Source organism: Camelina sativa, chromosome 4, assembly GCF_000633955.1.
Source record: "Camelina sativa cultivar DH55 chromosome 4, Cs, whole genome shotgun sequence".
In the NCBI taxonomy this organism is placed as follows: Eukaryota; Viridiplantae; Streptophyta; class Magnoliopsida; order Brassicales; family Brassicaceae; genus Camelina; species Camelina sativa.
The window spans coordinates 18,264,181-18,276,874 of NC_025688.1; the positions used below are offsets into that span (position 1 = coordinate 18,264,181).

The following is a 12,694-nucleotide window of genomic DNA, read 5'->3' on the forward strand; positions in this document are numbered from 1 at the left end:
TGTCCGTAAGGAATGGTAAAAACATTTTTGGTCAGTTTTAGATAATTTTATCTTTTCCACTAAAACACTCCCCCAAAAAAAGATGTTATCAAACTGGCAAATGTACAAAGTATATGAGTGCCTATCTCCGTTTTCATAAGTTTATCTAGTGAGATTTACTAGTGGTATCTTTTTACGTAACAGTAAGTTTACGTATGTACTCCATATTGTAGTGCAGACGATAAATTAAATCTACGTTTCTATTTATCGTTTTTAGCTACTACAATACACATATATAAAATCTTTAAAAGAAACGCTATTTTCGATAATTTAGTGAAATTAAATTTGATGTCTAAAAAAAAATTTGTTTTAGAAAATTGTTTTTAGTTGGTGATAGGCTAATAAATTAGTTAGCAATAAAACTAATTTAAGTCATCATGAAGTTGACATTTCACGTATCATCTAATTTATAAATTACACAGATATATTTTGAAACCGATATTTGGAGTATATATGTGGACATGTCTCCACAAAACACAACTTCTGAAATATACATCCCCACACCACATGGCCTGTGTGTTGGCTCGTTGGATCCCATTATTATTATTTTCTCTCCTGTTTTTTCTATTTTTGAAGTTGTTTTTATTCCTTTTGTTTTATATAATTTCAAGTGTTTGTGATAATTTCGTGTAAATTGACCAAAAAATAATAATCAGCATTAAGTGTGAAGTTCCGCACAAATAATTTCGAACCATTCCGAATTCTAGAATAGCCAATACTAAAAATGTTACCTTCAGTTATATATCTATGGCAAGAAGATGGCCTTTACATCATACATGAAGATGGCCTTCGCATTCGTTTGATCATAGGAGGGTGATATAATGAATTGAAACACTTTCTTTTCCAACTTTCACATAATAGATGCGACATAGTTGTAAGTAGACCACAAGTTTTGTGTTATTCTTGGCACTCACTCTCTCGCGCGTGTCCCACCACACACTACACTGTCCTTGCTTTTTGCTAAATCATTGAGAATACACATTATGATGATATCGATTACATGCAATATGTCCATTAACATTCATCTTTTCTTTGCCTTAAATCACGGTAATAACCATGGATACATCACCTAGCCTTTTTCACACTTTCCACCTCACAAAGTTGCATTTATAAACGAGGGTACAAAACCTAGTAAACAAAGATTATAGTTGAAGAAAGAAATCACCAAAAGTTGATATCTCTGGATCCCCCAAGTTGGAGAGTAGTTAAGAGTGAGAGGGTAACAACTAGCAAGGACAAGAACACATTGACTTTTCAAACTCAAATTATAATCTCTCTTTCTTTTTGTATATCTTTAGAGAGATTACACTTCTTGTCCTATATATATATATATTATATCATATCATATCATATTCATATTACATCATCTTGTGTGGTCCATCATCACATTACACATTAAAACTAGAGAAATGGTACAACAATCTTCCTTCTTTCTCTTCTTCTATCTCGTACATCAAATTACCTGCATTATTTTTTACACCTCTGCATTTTTTTATGGTTATTAAGAGTCTCTATATTATCAGTTTTATAACTTCCTCTGTTTCTCTCTTCCTGCAAACAACAACAATGAAATAAACTGTTAACTTTTAACACGATTGTTGTTTTGTATTCCACCATCCATATTCATCTATACTCTTCTTACCTGTTTTGTTTATATCCCAACACGACAGGTTGGTCCACCCCTACCGGGTAACATACCAATCGGCTGCAACCTAATGAGATTATTCATGAACGCAATGTTAGATTTACCATTTACTTGATAGCATAAACATAGAGTGTGGTTGAATCTTAAAAACCTCGGCATTTGGTAGTTGAAAGAGTTGAAGGACTCAGAGAGTGTGGAAGGAGTAGAATTCTCATCATTATCAGAAGAAGGTGACCATAAATCTGATCCATTGTTGTCTGCAGAATCAGCAAACATAAGCAAATGGTGGGCGGGCGATGCAAATGGACTGTCTGGCAAGCTATCCTCCAACCTGAAACAATCCCCCAAAAGTTTAACCACACAGCTTCAAATACACACAAACAGTTTCCTTGCAGAAAACTCATTACCTCTCTGGTAGATTCATTGTATCATCATCAGATCCTTCTTTAGAACTTCCTTTCCCTTTCTCTCCTCCTTCATACTCTCTCTTGATAACGGACAATGGACGTGGAGAGATAAGTGATTGGCTAAAAGGATTCGGTGAATGAATGTTGGTAGGGGAATTGAGTTGGAAATGCTTCTTGACATCAAGAAGCTGCAGATTCATCAGCCTTCTGCTCTGTAGCTCAAGAATCTCTTCTTCAAACTTACTCCTCCACAGCACATCTTGGGTGCTGTTGTTATAAAACCCTCTCCCTCCTAACACCACAACCAAATCAGTATGGCAGCGAGAAATTAAATGGTTCTTCGGTAAACACAAAAAGAAACAAGTTTTAGTGTTTGTTTACCTAATACATCTCTGGGGCTAGAATCAAGGCCTGTTGGAGACAATTCTCGTTCCGTTGTTTGGTTAGTTCTACACAAACGGATAAAAAGGGTGGTAAACACAAGGATTCATGGAACAATCAGGCCTAAATATGAGAGTTACTACAGCTACTTTAGTACCTGTACGTGTCAGGGACTTTGCCTTTCTCCTTGTAAGGCTTAACAAGAACTCTTGAATCACACACAAAGTGTGGGTTCCCTTTGGCGAGAATGCTCTTAACAGTCTCAGGATACACAAATGACACAAATCCAAACATCCTCTTTTGCTGATATGGTATCCTCACATCTTGAACTGGTCCAAAAGTACTACACCCACCATAACAACATCTTATGTCACACACAAGAACATACATTCAGACTAAAGAGAAATTGAATGTGTTTTGTTGGCAATTTACCTGAAGTAATTGGACACATCTTCCTCTCTGAACCTACTGTCGGCAGGGAATGTCAGATAGATCTGTCTCGAAGCTGGACAAGCCATAGCAGAAAGATCAATCCTTTCAGGTCTCCACCTTCCAAGCTTCTGCAGTTCATCTCCTAACATCAAAGCAGCAGCAGCTCTGCCCAGGAAATTTCACAAGTTAAAAACAAACACACGTACACACTTCAAATATAACTGAACAAAACAAAAACAGTTGAATAAAGGCCAAACCTTTGAGCATCGCTCTGCTGCAAGTTAACACCTTTAGGTGAAAAAGACGGGAGAGAAGAGCGAGTCATGAAGTGATGAGCAAGTCTAGGAGGAACCGAATTAGACCTAAGAAGCTCGATTCTGCTTGGAGAGCCAACCAAATCGGCTCCTCCATCACTGTGTACGAATCTGCAGCTAGCTCCGTTTTTGCAGAAGCCTCTAGCGAAATAAGAACAGGGCACACCTCCAAACCCTAAATCAGAATCACCACCATACCCTAAACCGTCCAAAACGCAGCTACCGCTTCTCGCATGCACAGAGCCCAAAAAATCAGTCCTTGGGTTCACATCATCCAAAAGGTCGAAGTCGTTGGTTAAATCCCTCGAAGACCTTCCTCCATTAGCGTAAAAGGGCAAAGAAGTAGGATTGAGAGAAGAGCCACGGTTGTTCTTAGGGCTAATTAACTCCTCTTGATGACTCCATGGAGACCTAGAACCGTTCAAGAGACCTAACTCTTTCTTGGCTTTCACTATAACAGAGTGAACAAGAGTCTCGGGACCAAAAGCTAGCCTTATCATCTCCTTTTCACCGTGATCTTGAAGAAGGAGAAGACCCATGATCTTTGATGCGTTTTCAGGGTCTAAGCTTTGGATTCTAGAGAGTACAATCCGTGTAGCTTCATACCCATCCATGGCTTTTCTCTCTCTCTTGGATTAGATGAAATAAGAGTAGTAGAGAGAAGAAGAAGAAGAAGGAAAGAGTGGTGTGTTTTTGTAGAGAGAGTGTTTGTAGTCTTGTGTACAGAGAGGTTGTTGTCGTTAAGAGGTCTCTCTGGTTTCTTGTGTTGGATTTTAGTCTAATGGGTTTATTTACGTTTTTTTTTTCCTTTCTTAATTCTCAAATCCTATCTACTTACCAACCTTAACTATAATTTTTTCATCTTTGATTCCTGCGAAACATCCAGTAAATAACAAAAGTTTATAAGAAGAAGAAAATAGTATTAAAAAGTTTACTACTACAATATTCTTATTTTTGTTTGTTTCCTTCTCGCGTGCTTCAAACAAGAAGAAAGGTTAAAAAAAATTAACACTTTAAGAAAAAGAGTTGGAGAAAAAAAGGGAAAAGGTAAAATCTTTTTTAGGAAAAAAGTTATTGCATGCCGAAATTTTTACATGGAATATAAAGAATAAAATCGTAACTTTTTGGTTTTACTAGTTTTCGAATGAGGAAATAAAAAACTGTAATTTTTTTTACCTGAAAAAAAAGTCAAAAGGATCGACGACACTTGAAGAATCTCTGTGGTGGAGAGAAGAACATTATTAATAAGGCAGCAGCAGCAGTAGAAAGAGTGAATTTTTGTTTTTGCTGCAAGTGAGAGACTGACCGTTACTGCTCCTTTTGAAGAAAGAAAGATGTCATCATCAATATTATTAGATTCTTCTATTCTCTATCATCAAATCAAGTTTAAAGAAGAAAAAAAAAAAAGAGAAAGAGAGAAGAAAGTACGTACTTTAATTCTAAGTTTCAGTGGATCTGAGTAACTGAGTTTACGAGAATATTTAGATATCTTCCGGATTTGGGATCTCTATGTTGTTGCTCTTGCTGTGTGGATCAGGAGAAAAACTCTCTGGTCTTTCACGAGTGGAAGAACAAGAGAGAGAGAGAGAGAGAGAGAGAGAGAGAGGGAGATAGAGATTGTGTAATAAAAACATAAAACTGTTTTAAAAGCAAGAAAGAAAGAAAAAAAACAACAAAACAAAAGATGGTTGTAGTGCACGTTCTCTGACACAACCCCATTTTTTTTTGTTCATTTCATTCGGACACAAAGCTACACGCGTTTGCCATTGAGATGTGTTGTTCACGCGCCGGTGATTGATACTATTATATGCAGCCCAGCTGTATCGGCTGGGGTCTCCCACTCTCTCCTACTGTCTCTTTCTCATTTTCATCATCATTTTTTTTTTTTTGGGTAGGGACACATTTTAAGTATATATAACTAAAGGTATTTGTGTTTAAAACTTTAAATTTAAAAATGAAATAAAACACCTGGTTTTTTTTTTTGCAAATCTTTCAACTTGTAATTTAATTTGCTTATTTCTTAAAAAATGAAACGGCAGGATTTGTTATTGTTCATTTAAGATAAAATTTGACTAATTAGGGAAACATAAAAAGCATGTCATGTCCAGCTTAATTCTCTGCTTTTATTCAATTAGTTTGGTGAGACACTTAAATTTTAGTTAGTTAGTGGTACTGTTTTTTTTGCAGTAGTGGCTTAAATATTTTGATTCAATCATTATTGCATGCTTCATTGAATCACATGAAATTAATTAAAACCGTGTCATGATGATTAAATCTCTTAATAAATAATCTCATGGCATGTGTTGACCAATTCCATAGGTTTCTTATCTGAATCAATGAAACTAGCATATTTATTCTGTAGATTATTATGGACTATATATAATTTTAAAAAAATCTTACGCACGTAGTTTCACTTTCACATATTCAAACTTTTTTTTTGTTTAATAAGATATTCAAAATATGGAGTATATTATATACATGAGGGGGTAGGATTAAAGATGAAAAGACATGATTGTTCTAAATTAATGTAGGGTAAAAAAGAATTATTATTTTTTGAAAATTTAAAATTTTCCAAAGGACCTTTTTGTAAAAGAAGAATGACCCACAATGGAAAAAGCAAATGATTATAATAGTTTATTTTTTAGGGTGTCAAAAAGCAGTGGTCTAGTCTAGTCACAGGAGCCGAGGCACCTAACACCTCACTCTATGATTATGTGTGTGTGTTTTTCAATATTTTAAACTCTTTGCTTAATTATTTACCACCCAAAAAAATCTAACATTGCGGCCTTATCATTGACCCATCCATAAATATTTGATTCGCTTCTAAATTTTTACATGGGAGAATGATTACTAAATACTATGCGCAAATGTTTGATACAAATTGAATAAAAATTCAATGATTGGGGAAGCAGTCCATTACACACCAATAGATTTCATTTTCCTCTGAAAAATATGATAAACACATGTATGTATGTATGATGCATACCTTATCTTATATCGTTTCTTGGGTTTTTCACCATACCCACATGTAGAGAATCTATAAATGGACCCCCAAAGATTTTCTAAGCCCACAATCATCGTCGTACATACAAACTTCACAATCCCCCTCCTCTTCATTCCAAATCAAAATGTACATCAATATGTTTTGGTACCCTTAAAGTAGACATGTGTGGAGTAAGTTACAATCTGTGTATATATATATATATATTAACTATATGGGACTCCAACCTTTACATCCCTAATTTAAATTCCATATGTGTATGTATATATACACAATACCACAACCCGTAAAAGCTTAATTTGAGAATGGTGGTGAATGAGGAACAAAGGAGTGAATGGCAGCATCATGAAGTGTTTGGCCATCCTCGCACTCCACTCTTGCCGCTTCACATAATATATTAGTTGTTGCCACACTGCATCCATCTGTGTGATTCCATTGTGTTACCATTCCACATAAGTTAAACAAATCGTATAGAAAGAATAGTAATGAATGGAATAGTAATCATTGTTCGATAACCTGATTTTGTGGTTTTTAATAATTCACAACAGTTACCAAATTTATGTGTTAATTTTTTTGTTAAAAAACTTGCATTTCTATAAGTTTTGTTGTTTTTAGCGTGTTGTATAATTTATGAGTAAAACGTTTAACTCAAGTGTTTCTGCTATTCTCTACTTACTATCATCACCACTCTTTTTTTATAAGCTATTTACTATTTCTTCCTCTTTCCATTGCCATTCAATCAAACATATCAGAATCTTGATAACCAATTTGATCTTCTAAAACCAAATAGTAGGAGATATCACCTTCTTTGAACACAAAACCGGTGCATTGCTTATTTTGCTTCTGATTCGAGAAACCACCAAGTTCACCATCAATCTTCTCCTGCATCTCTACCAAAAGAGTTCGGAGTCTGATGAGTTCGGCTTCCACAATTGCTTGGCTCTGAAGCTTTCTAAGCAAATGTTCATTCAGAGTTTCCAATCTCTTAACTTCGTCTTCAAGGTACGCAGTGCGAGCCTTTTTCTTCTCTCTGTACTTCCTCACTGCCTCTCTGTTCCCACACGACCGTTTCTTGTTGTTGCTGTCAGAATGATCATTCTCTTGCTGATCCTGTTGCAGTATATCAATACTTATATGTTCCATAACAATCCATTCAAATCATCAGAACCATAAGATCAAATATCAAGCAAAGATATAAATTATTATACAGGGATGATGAGATGAGTGTGGGTGTGGAAGCATGTGTGGGAGTGAGAAGCATCATCTGGTCCTGGAGGGTTACAGCTGTGAGTGTGGCTACACCCTCTGGATGCTCCACCCCAAACTTCTACTTCTTCCTCATCCATATTCATCTTTTTTATTATTCTAAAATTCTAGATCGCCAAAGAAAACACCTGTTCTATTCAATATTTTGTGATATAGAGTTAGGCTGATATTATGACGGTTAAAGGGATGATGATGGTGTTGAAGAATATGTTCCTGATTTACATAGTGGATGAATACAACAGTAGTCAACTCTTTAAAATGTTTTGACATGTCCCAAGGAAGAAAAATCTTACAGTGTTTCTGTGTTTGGTCGTCTTCTGAAATCCTTGCAAAGATGAGAGAACCAAAATTCAAAGATAGATAGGATTTTGTGATTTTGAGATTACAGAAAAAAAGTTTAGAAGAGTCGATGATGATTTTACCTTTTGCCTTGATGAAACGGTCTTTATGACCAAAAATTACGATGGAATAAACCAATTTCGGTGATAGGCATAAGCCATTTTACCATATCTCCAATGAATAATATTAAAGAAAAGAAAAGAGAATTTGGTTCTTTAATGTCAATTGCCAAATTGTTTTTCGAATAGAAAAAATAAAAGAAAGAAGACTTTTCTCATTGGTTTATTTAATATTATATCACACGTCTTTATCATAAATTAATCGCAAACACGTTTTGTGTCAATTTTTTTACTGATTTATTCATCATCGTCATCGTCTTCTTCCCTTCCCCGAGACTTATTAGATTCAAGAAGGCAGAAGAAATGGTGAGTTTCATTAAGGCATGGGGTTTAGTGATTATCTCACTGTGTTACACTTTTTTCATTGCCAGATTGGTTCCAAAAGGAATCCAAAGGCTGATTCTGATCATCCCAGTTCTACTCATTTTCTTCATAGTTCCTTTATTGATGAAACCTTCCATACACTTACTCGGCATCACGGCTTTCCTCATCGGTTGGCTCGCTAATTTCAAGGTATTTCTCTTTGCATTAGGACGTGGTCCGCTCTCTTCAAACCCTAAACCTCTATCTTTACCTATTTTCTTAGCTGTCTCTTGCTTACCCATCAAGATTCAGCTGAGCACTAAATCTCCAAAATCTGGCTCCCATGGAGGAGGATCCAGAGAGGGTCCTTTGAGTTATACCATTAAGGCGTTTCTTTTGGTTCTTCTCATCAAAGTCTATGATTACAGCAGCAAACTGCCTGACAAAGCCCTGTTGACTCTTTACGCGATCCACATCTATATCACCCTCGAACTCATCCTAGCCGCCATGGCTGCTGTGGTTCGAGCCATGTCCGATCTTGAGCTTGAGCCACAGTTCAACGAGCCATACCTCGCAACATCACTTCAAGATTTCTGGGGGAGACGATGGAACTTGATGGTCACTGGAATCCTACGACCGACCGTGTATGATCCCATGGTCCAGCTGTTCTCCGTCTTGGGTCGGAACTGGTCAAGGGTTCCTGCCATTTTTGGGACGTTCGTTGTCTCGGGGATAATGCACGAGCTCATCTTCTTCTACATGGGACGGTTGAGGCCAGATTGGAAGGTAATGTGCTTCTTCCTTATACACGGATTCTGCACGACAGTGGAGATTATCATCAAGAAAACCATTAACGGACGGTGGAAACTCCAAACAGCAATCAGTCAGTTATTGACACTCGGTTTTGTGATAGTGACAGCTTTGTGGCTGTTCTTGCCAGAGTTTAAGCGGTGCAACATAGCTGATAGAGCAATTGAAGAGTACAAATCTATAGGCACGGTTGCAGCTGAGATCAGGAGCATGATGGCTTCTCTTTTTTAAACTTGCCATTTGCAAATCTTGAGTGATCTCTATTGTGACTTTTATATTTTTTGTTCCTACCACTAAAATATGTACGTTTCTGCAACTACTTGATTTACATGGAACCTGAATCAAACAAATAGTGGAAGTTTATAATACTATACATAAAAGATAAAAACATTGCAAACACGATATGGAACTAGACGAGGGGAAGAAAACATCTCAAGTCAAGGAAATAACATGCAAAATTTAATGGATCTGCAGGATCCGCCTAAGTTACACATCTTCAACTCTATCTAAGACAGTTAGATTTGTCTACAACTCCTACAGCTAAAAGCTTTTCCAACCAGAAATTAAAGCACAGGGAGTTGCTTTCTTACTGATCATGGTTCATAAAAGTCCAAGCTTTTGGCGGAAGATTAGTTCCACTTCACCACGAAGGCTCTCGACATCTGCAGCATAGTCTCTCTTGTCTTCATCCGCCATTGATTCCTCCAGCTGCAGCTTCATTCTCTCCAATGCTCCTTCCAACCCGCAGAACTCTTTGAGAATCTGAGGCTCAGAGTATCTAAGTTGAAGAAGAGTCTGGATTGCTGTAAGAGCCTGAAACATATTTTCCAAGTAGCATATGTGAGATGGAGATGTGTGACAAGATTCATAGAGGAAAAAAAGATCATGAGGTCCTGTTAGAGTTCTACCTTTTCTTGGAGATCAAGATCAAGCACAGCGATCAAATCGATCACAGACTTTAGGAACAAACGATCATTGAAAATAGGAAGTTCAGCTTTCTCTGTGTTCTGTAGTTGAGACTCGGCCAGATCACCCACTAAGAATACAGCTTTCCGTCTTAGTTTGATATCCAAGCTCTCATTGCGCATCACATCCTACAGAACAAAGAAACGTGATTGGTTTTTTCTGAATCAGAAGAATATGAACAAAACTTGACATGATGTATTTACCTGAAGCATGATGTATCCATGTGCTGCATAAAACTTTTCCTGACCACCTATATTATTGCGTATCAAGGCAGAAACAGCAAAGAGTGCTTTACCAGCTTCTTCGACAGAGCTGGAGTTTACCATCTTTATCAGTGTTGTTAAAGCCCCAAGTTCAAGAACCTGATACCAAATTCACAGAACAAGAAGCATGATTTTTTTCAGACAGTTTTATACTTCAAGTTCAACACAGCTTTACAAGTCCAACGAAAACAAACCTGCTCTTGAACAAACGGGTTGTTTTGGCTAGCTTTCCCGAGCACCCACGCAGCTAGTTTCCTCACTTCTGTGTCATCATGATTAAGCTCTCCTGCTACAACTCTAAGCCCTCCTGATTTGCTCAAATCTACACAAAGAGAAGAATGATGAGAAACTCAACGGACAACAACAATTGATCAGACTCATGTAAAACAAAGGAACAATTCCAATTACCATTTGCATTATCAATCGGTTCAACAAGGATTAATAGTTCCTGCAAAGCACGGTGACGATCTTCAAGAGACAAAGACGAATTTTTCAAGTCATCTATGGCTATTTGCATCAACTTCGCGTCTGATGGCATTTTCAGCTTTTCCACCAGCTCCTGCTCAAGACAACTAGTTTCAGATTGGGATTCCAGTAAAAAAAAAAAACAAGCAGAAACTAAGACCAGAGTTGCAAAGTCTGCACCTTTAACTCCAATTGCCGCTTCTGTAACTCATCCAGAGACATCTTCTCTGCATCTTTAGCTGCTTCCTTCAATGTCGCAGGATCAGAGTTACCTATTATAACCGGTGATATCCAACACAAAATCAGATCTAGACCAAAAAAAACTAAAAATTGTAAAGACTAAAGAAGAACAACACTGTGAAATATAAAATTACCAATTGCCCAGTGTAACATCCCATCAAGTGAAGAGAATCCACCGTCGATTTGATCTTGCTCTCCGATCACAACACCGGAATCTTCAACCAATTCAGCCTCATCTCTCGCACTAGACCAAACCATTCCCCCAGTGGAATTGACTTTCTCAGCTATCGAACAACCCACCAAAGACATCACCACCAGTACTAACATACATCGGAAATAGTTAATCTTCGGCATCTTAGTCTTCCCGGCGTTAGACTTCATCAGTACAAAACAAAGGTTTAAGGTTTTTTCGCCTTTTAACAAAACTCATATACACTTCTTGTTTCAGGTTTTTTTATATACGAAACTAAACACTCCTTAACAACGTGTCTAACCAATAAAATTATTACACGTCATCTCATCCATCGTCACCTTCAATCGCGCTAAACAATTAAAAATGCCACGTGGAAGCATCTTGACCGCTGTAACATAACACTAGGGTGTAAATTGGTCGATTAATTAGTTTTATGGTAACAAATAGATTGACAATAAAATGGAGGGACGATTTACGAATAATTAGGATAAAGCATAATTAATAACAAAATAAAGAGCCCTCCACTTCCTAATCAAATGGTCCCTTAATTAACAAAAATGACTTCTCACGCCATTAAGCTCCCCAAATACACCTTTCCCTTTTCTTCTTCTTCGTCTTCGTCTTCCTTCAACCTTGTTGCTCTCTCAACTCAATGGGTTACCTCTCCTGCAAAGCCGGATCCGCCATCGCAATCGCCGTCTCATCTTCCTCCTCCAGCAAAGCTTCTTCTGTTCCTCCTCCTCCCGAATCTCCCACCGAAGAAAACCGTCCCAGGCTTCGTCGATTCCTCCATCGCGATCTCGAATCCGCCACAGGTGGATTCGACATCAGCAATCTCCTCGGCCGTGGTAGCCATGGAAGCGTTTACAAAGCTGTCATCGGTTCGCGTCTCGTCGCCGTCAAGAGACCTTCGAAATCTCGCGAAATCAGCCGCGAGTTCCACAACGAGTTCGAGATTCTGTCCAGGATCCGTAGCCCTAGGTTCGTGAATCTGTTAGGTTTTAGCGCCGATAACTCCAAAGATCCGCTTCTCGTCGTCGAGTTCATGGGGAACGGGAGCTTATACGACGTGATTCACTCCGATTCCGATTCGAACTCGGTCGCGATCTCGAGCTGGAGCAAGAGAATCAAAATCGCTCTCCAGATCGCGAAAGCAGTACATCTCCTACACTCACAGGAGCCACCGATCATACACAGAGATATCAAATCAGCAAACGTACTGATGGATAAGAGTCTAAACGCGAAGCTAGGCGATTTCGGATTAGCGATCAGATGCAATGTGAACGATCAGAAAGTGAAATCAACACCACCTGCAGGAACAATGGGGTACTTAGATCCAGATTACGTAACGGCTGATAGATTAAGCAGTAAAACGGATGTGTTCAGCTTCGGGATCTTGTTGTTGGAGATAATCAGCGGGAGGAAAGCAATCGACGTTAGGTACTCGCCGTCGTTTATAGTGGATTGGGCGATTCCGATGATAAAAAGAGGCAAAATCGGTGGGATTTATG

The 12,694-nt window shown here is 37.8% G+C and overlaps 5 protein-coding genes across 17 annotated transcripts in view; 2 read left to right on the plus strand and 3 right to left on the minus strand.

The window, feature by feature from the left end:
• Positions 1,267–4,838, minus strand: LOC104781034 (zinc finger CCCH domain-containing protein 46). Of its 3 annotated transcripts, none has more exons than XM_010505606.2 (10): positions 4,651–4,838; positions 4,395–4,505; positions 3,162–4,089; positions 2,905–3,069; positions 2,630–2,815; positions 2,473–2,540; positions 2,092–2,383; positions 1,836–2,015; positions 1,682–1,751; positions 1,267–1,590 (listed from the first exon to the last, which is right to left on the minus strand). In XM_010505606.2, the coding sequence occupies exons 3-9, from the start codon at positions 3,830–3,832 to the stop codon at positions 1,691–1,693; spliced, it is 1,623 nt and encodes a 540-aa protein (XP_010503908.1). In that variant the 5' UTR covers positions 3,833–4,089; positions 4,395–4,505; positions 4,651–4,838; the 3' UTR covers positions 1,267–1,590; positions 1,682–1,690. The 3 variants fall into 3 exon arrangements, with proteins under 3 accessions (XP_010503908.1, XP_010503907.1, XP_010503905.1); XM_010505605.2 differs by having other exon boundaries at positions 4,395–4,529; XM_010505603.2 differs by having other exon boundaries at positions 4,395–4,535.
• Positions 6,302–8,121, minus strand: LOC104781036 (basic leucine zipper 24-like). 7 transcript variants are annotated; one of them, XM_019244739.1, is made up of 5 exons: positions 7,908–8,121; positions 7,779–7,802; positions 7,428–7,613; positions 7,023–7,329; positions 6,302–6,641 (listed from the first exon to the last, which is right to left on the minus strand). In XM_019244739.1, exons 3-5 carry the CDS (start codon positions 7,569–7,571, stop codon positions 6,514–6,516), a joined length of 579 nt encoding a protein of 192 aa, XP_019100284.1. In that variant the 5' UTR covers positions 7,572–7,613; positions 7,779–7,802; positions 7,908–8,121; the 3' UTR covers positions 6,302–6,513. The 7 variants fall into 7 exon arrangements, with proteins under 7 accessions (XP_019100284.1, XP_019100285.1, XP_019100282.1 ...); XM_019244740.1 differs by having other exon boundaries at positions 7,428–7,618; XM_019244737.1 differs by having other exon boundaries at positions 7,779–7,810.
• Positions 8,131–9,375, plus strand: LOC104781035 (acyl-CoA--sterol O-acyltransferase 1-like). 2 transcript variants are annotated; one of them, XM_019244732.1, is made up of 2 exons: positions 8,131–8,456; positions 8,553–9,375. In XM_019244732.1, the coding sequence occupies exons 1-2, from the start codon at positions 8,247–8,249 to the stop codon at positions 9,285–9,287; spliced, it is 945 nt and encodes a 314-aa protein (XP_019100277.1). In that variant the 5' UTR covers positions 8,131–8,246; the 3' UTR covers positions 9,288–9,375. The 2 variants fall into 2 exon arrangements, with proteins under 2 accessions (XP_019100277.1, XP_010503909.1); XM_010505607.1 differs by having other exon boundaries at positions 8,131–9,375.
• On the minus strand, positions 8,944–11,423 carry LOC104781037 (hsp70 nucleotide exchange factor FES1-like). Of its 3 annotated transcripts, none has more exons than XM_019244731.1 (8): positions 11,125–11,423; positions 10,931–11,022; positions 10,694–10,844; positions 10,480–10,607; positions 10,226–10,384; positions 9,965–10,150; positions 9,647–9,869; positions 8,944–9,061 (listed from the first exon to the last, which is right to left on the minus strand). In XM_019244731.1, the coding sequence occupies exons 1-7, from the start codon at positions 11,369–11,371 to the stop codon at positions 9,657–9,659; spliced, it is 1,176 nt and encodes a 391-aa protein (XP_019100276.1). In that variant the 5' UTR covers positions 11,372–11,423; the 3' UTR covers positions 8,944–9,061; positions 9,647–9,656. The 3 variants fall into 3 exon arrangements, with proteins under 3 accessions (XP_019100276.1, XP_010503911.1, XP_010503910.1); XM_010505609.2 differs by lacking the exon at positions 8,944–9,061 and adding an exon at positions 9,296–9,392; XM_010505608.2 differs by lacking the exon at positions 8,944–9,061 and having other exon boundaries at positions 9,407–9,869.
• The window catches only part of LOC104781038 (serine/threonine-protein kinase-like protein At3g51990), a 3,434-nt gene continuing 2,401 nt past the window's right edge, over positions 11,662–12,694 (plus strand). The window contains exon 1 of one of the 2 annotated variants that reach the window (XM_019244741.1): positions 11,662–12,678. In XM_019244741.1, the coding sequence (XP_019100286.1) occupies positions 11,836–12,678 (843 nt within the window). In that variant the 5' untranslated portion in view covers positions 11,662–11,835. The remainder of the gene's footprint in view (positions 12,679–12,694) is intronic. The other variant, XM_010505611.2, reaches the window with a different exon arrangement.

What these genes read in the sequence shown, in the direction of transcription:
- LOC104781034 (XM_010505606.2), bottom strand. Translation starts at nt 3,832, where the DNA reads ATGGATGGGTATGAAGCTACACGGATTGTACTCTCTAGAATCCAAAGC. An exon ending in TAGCCCCAGAGATGTATTAG is followed by an intron (nt 2,384 to 2,472) that starts GTAAACAAACAC and finishes TTGTGGTGTTAG; the next exon opens with GAGGGAGAGGGTTTTATAAC. An exon ending in TTCAACTACCAAATGCCGAG is followed by an intron (nt 1,752 to 1,835) that starts GTTTTTAAGATT and finishes TAATCTCATTAG; the next exon opens with GTTGCAGCCGATTGGTATGT.
- LOC104781036 (XM_019244739.1), bottom strand. Translation starts at nt 7,571, where the DNA reads ATGAATATGGATGAGGAAGAAGTAGAAGTTTGGGGTGGAGCATCCAGA. An exon ending in ACACTCATCTCATCATCCCT is followed by an intron (nt 7,330 to 7,427) that starts GTATAATAATTT and finishes ATACTGCAACAG; the next exon opens with GATCAGCAAGAGAATGATCA. An exon ending in CGGTTTTGTGTTCAAAGAAG is followed by an intron (nt 6,642 to 7,022) that starts GTGATATCTCCT and finishes GGAATCACACAG; the next exon opens with ATGGATGCAGTGTGGCAACA.
- LOC104781037 (XM_019244731.1), bottom strand. Translation starts at nt 11,371, where the DNA reads ATGAAGTCTAACGCCGGGAAGACTAAGATGCCGAAGATTAACTATTTC. An exon ending in ACCCGTTTGTTCAAGAGCAG is followed by an intron (nt 10,385 to 10,479) that starts GTTTGTTTTCGT and finishes ATTTGGTATCAG; the next exon opens with GTTCTTGAACTTGGGGCTTT. An exon ending in ATCTTGATCTCCAAGAAAAG is followed by an intron (nt 9,870 to 9,964) that starts GTAGAACTCTAA and finishes AATATGTTTCAG; the next exon opens with GCTCTTACAGCAATCCAGAC.
- LOC104781035 (XM_010505607.1), top strand. Translation starts at nt 8,247, where the DNA reads ATGGTGAGTTTCATTAAGGCATGGGGTTTAGTGATTATCTCACTGTGT.